Source organism: Lolium rigidum, chromosome 3 (genome assembly GCF_022539505.1).
Source record: "Lolium rigidum isolate FL_2022 chromosome 3, APGP_CSIRO_Lrig_0.1, whole genome shotgun sequence".
Lineage (NCBI taxonomy): Eukaryota > Viridiplantae > Streptophyta > Magnoliopsida > Poales > Poaceae > Lolium > Lolium rigidum.
Genome location: NC_061510.1, coordinates 393,992,508 through 393,995,402, shown reverse-complemented (window position 1 = coordinate 393,995,402; position 2,895 = coordinate 393,992,508). Strand labels below are relative to the sequence as shown.

Here is a 2,895-nt window from a genome sequence, read left to right as displayed (position 1 = left end):
GCATATAGTATGACTGAAAGAGTAATAGTCCCTCCCTCTGGCCCTAAATACTTGTCGGGGATTAGATAAAATGTAGACTAAAATGTCTCTAGATTCAGTGAATCTATAACAAGTATTTATAGCCGGATGGAGTACTTTTGCTCTGAACCATAAGGGCAACCATAGATGGTGAAGTAGCACAGCGACTAGTATTAAACTCATGATTTTATACAGTATGATAATTGTACCATACTAAATAGCCATGACAAGATCCTTTGCCGCCTTCTGTTCAGGCGGTAGGATTCTGGCTATCAGCTCCTTGAGAACAGTTGGACAGCTAGATTTCAGATGCTCAAAACCATCACTTGCCATCATAGCCTCTAAATTGGAAGGAGCAGCCAGGAACTTTAAACAAGCCTCTTTCAGATCATGGAAACCATGCTGCTCAGCCAAAGCCAAACTAGTGGCCACCATTTTAGAATCAATCTGATTGCACAGCTTCTCCTCGCATATCAGCTTCAGCCTCCCAATGTTGTACCTGTCGGCTGCTAGATGTCCAGCCATCGCCAACTCTCCAGCACCATTGTTGCTAGCACTCTCAAGCACAGGAGGAAGTGTGTCGGTATATATGAAGTGGAGCAACGATTTGAACACGTTTGCTTCCATGTCACAGATCTCGATAGGACTACCAGAGTTCTCCTTCATGGCGCCAAGGAGCTCCGCCTTGAAGACAGGTGACCGGGCAGCGAGGACACACCTATGAGCAGAGAAACTCTGTCCACCGACTTGAATGGTTAAGTCTGCTGCATCCTTGTTCTTCAGGAGGTCTCCCAGATAACAGTGCAAGTCACTCGGAGGAACCTTTGTTTCTTCATTGTAAATCTCCTCCGTGACGGTGACATCATACCTGATGGTCAAACAATCGTCTCTCAGATGCACCGATCCCTCTAGATCAGCCCTGATGATGAAATAGACGCGCTCTTGAACTCCCCTTGAGAAGGTACGCGTAGGAATGGTACGGCTGAATGATGGTACCGGTTCCCCGTTCTTGTCAAGTACACTGATCGTCAATTTCGCTGTCACATCTTTTGCGCCAGCAGGGTCAAGAACCAGATAAAGAGAGATGCTGTCGGCACACACTATACTGTTTAGGTAATATTTCACAGCCCATCTGTGACCTCCAACACTGAAAGGGGCAGAACTCACGCACTCGCCGGTCTTCACCAGCGCCTTGGTTCTTGAGTATCCATCTAGCTTGAGCACATATGACCTTTTCTCAGCTACAAGCGCAGCAGAGATCTTGCAATGCTCTGCCATTCTGGAGGGTGGCTTTGGTAGGATGGAAGATAGGCGAGAGGAAAGAGTCCGTTGCCTCTATATGTAGAGGTGCACCTGGGAAGTTAGACGTTTTTGTTTCACACGCAGTCAGACGAAAACAGAGGCCTGTTCTCACCTCGATCTAGATGTTTGCGTCGGCATAAATTTGCTATCATTTGCTACTCGCTTACCTTCACGAGGAGACGCCGTTGCATTGCATGCCATTTTGTGGGAGGTCAAACGAGGCTACGATGGAGTACTAGCATCGGCAGATGAAAGGTTTTGTTTGTGCCGAGGAGTTAAATTGTCGATTCATGACCAGCAGTGTACAGGCAGTACATTGCATCCGCAGAAAAAGAAGTGCTGGCAGCAGTATATTTTTTTTATTTGAAACGGAGGCAAAACTCATCCATTAAAAACAATTTTGCAAGATAGATCCGAATATATTCCATTAGTCATAAGAAGTACAGAGTACCCTAAACATAATAGAAATTACATTGAGTTCCTTGGACCACCTAACAACCACTACTGGAGGACGATGTTGATGATAGTCCGAAAGTCTTTGTGCACATACCCCTAAGGACCAGCATCCCAGAGCCGAAGTTGCTGCCATTGAACCCATTGAATTGATCTGAAGCTCTTAACACCAAACTTCTACCACACGTAGATTGGCGAGATCCACTACTCCATTGAAGCGGCGATTAGATGAGTCCCCGCCCTCCTCAACACCACTGGCAAGATCGCCGCCGACGAGGTGGACGAGGAGGCGGGAATATATTATTCTTGCCCCGCACAATGCCGCCATAGCCACCATAACAACGATGCCGATTGACCAAACTCTAACTTTAGGGACCTCCTATAGTGTCGAGCGCAAGTACGAGGTCTCCGCCCCCTCCCACAGCCGGAGCGGCTAGCAGAGGAGGTGGGGACCCGTCAATTCCCAGACGTAGACGGTGAGGACGAGGCAGATGGGGGGTGGCGGCTGCTAGAGTTTCCACCCTAGCCACCGCCTCTCTTTTCTTTCAGGGGAGGGACGATGATCCATTAATTAAGAAGAAAGTGTCCAGTTTTTAGGAGAAAACCTACAACAATACGGCTAAGCCCTCACACCCACATCAAAACCTAATAAGGACATCTCCAACGAGACGACCCAAATAGGCGCGTTCACGCTTCTATTTGTGTCCATTTGGGTGGGTGCACGGATGCGCGGACAGTGACCGGCATCCGCCCGGCATTTTGGGTCACGCGCTGCATCCAACGCGGCTAGATATGTGTCACGGCCAAAGTATTTGGCATTTGGCCTTTAAATTTAATATAAGGCAGATAAAACCATAAGAAAAATATAAATAAATTGAAATTATCAAGATTTGTGACGAAGATATAGGAGGAAGTGATGCTCGGGACCAGGCTCAAGGGCGTACAGAATAACGCAGAGAACTCAGCGAACTGAAGGTCAAAGAAAATAGCCTATGTGCTGATTTCCTCCTCGCTGACCTCTGTAACGAAGATATAGGAGGAAGTGATGCTGGGGACCAGGCTCAAGGGCGCCCAGCCGAGCCCTCCTCGTCGACCTATGTGATTGTGATGGAGGAGGAGGTG

At 47.8% G+C, this 2,895-nt stretch overlaps 1 protein-coding gene across 1 annotated transcript; it reads right to left on the bottom strand.

Annotated features, from left to right (window-relative positions):
* Positions 1–231: 231 nt before the first annotated feature.
* Positions 232–1,296, bottom strand: LOC124700818 (BTB/POZ and MATH domain-containing protein 1-like). The gene is made up of 2 exons (XM_047232887.1): positions 999–1,296; positions 232–965 (listed from the first exon to the last, which is right to left on the bottom strand). The coding sequence occupies exons 1-2, from the start codon at positions 1,294–1,296 to the stop codon at positions 232–234; spliced, it is 1,032 nt and encodes a 343-aa protein (XP_047088843.1).
* Positions 1,297–2,895: the final 1,599 nt, after the last annotated feature.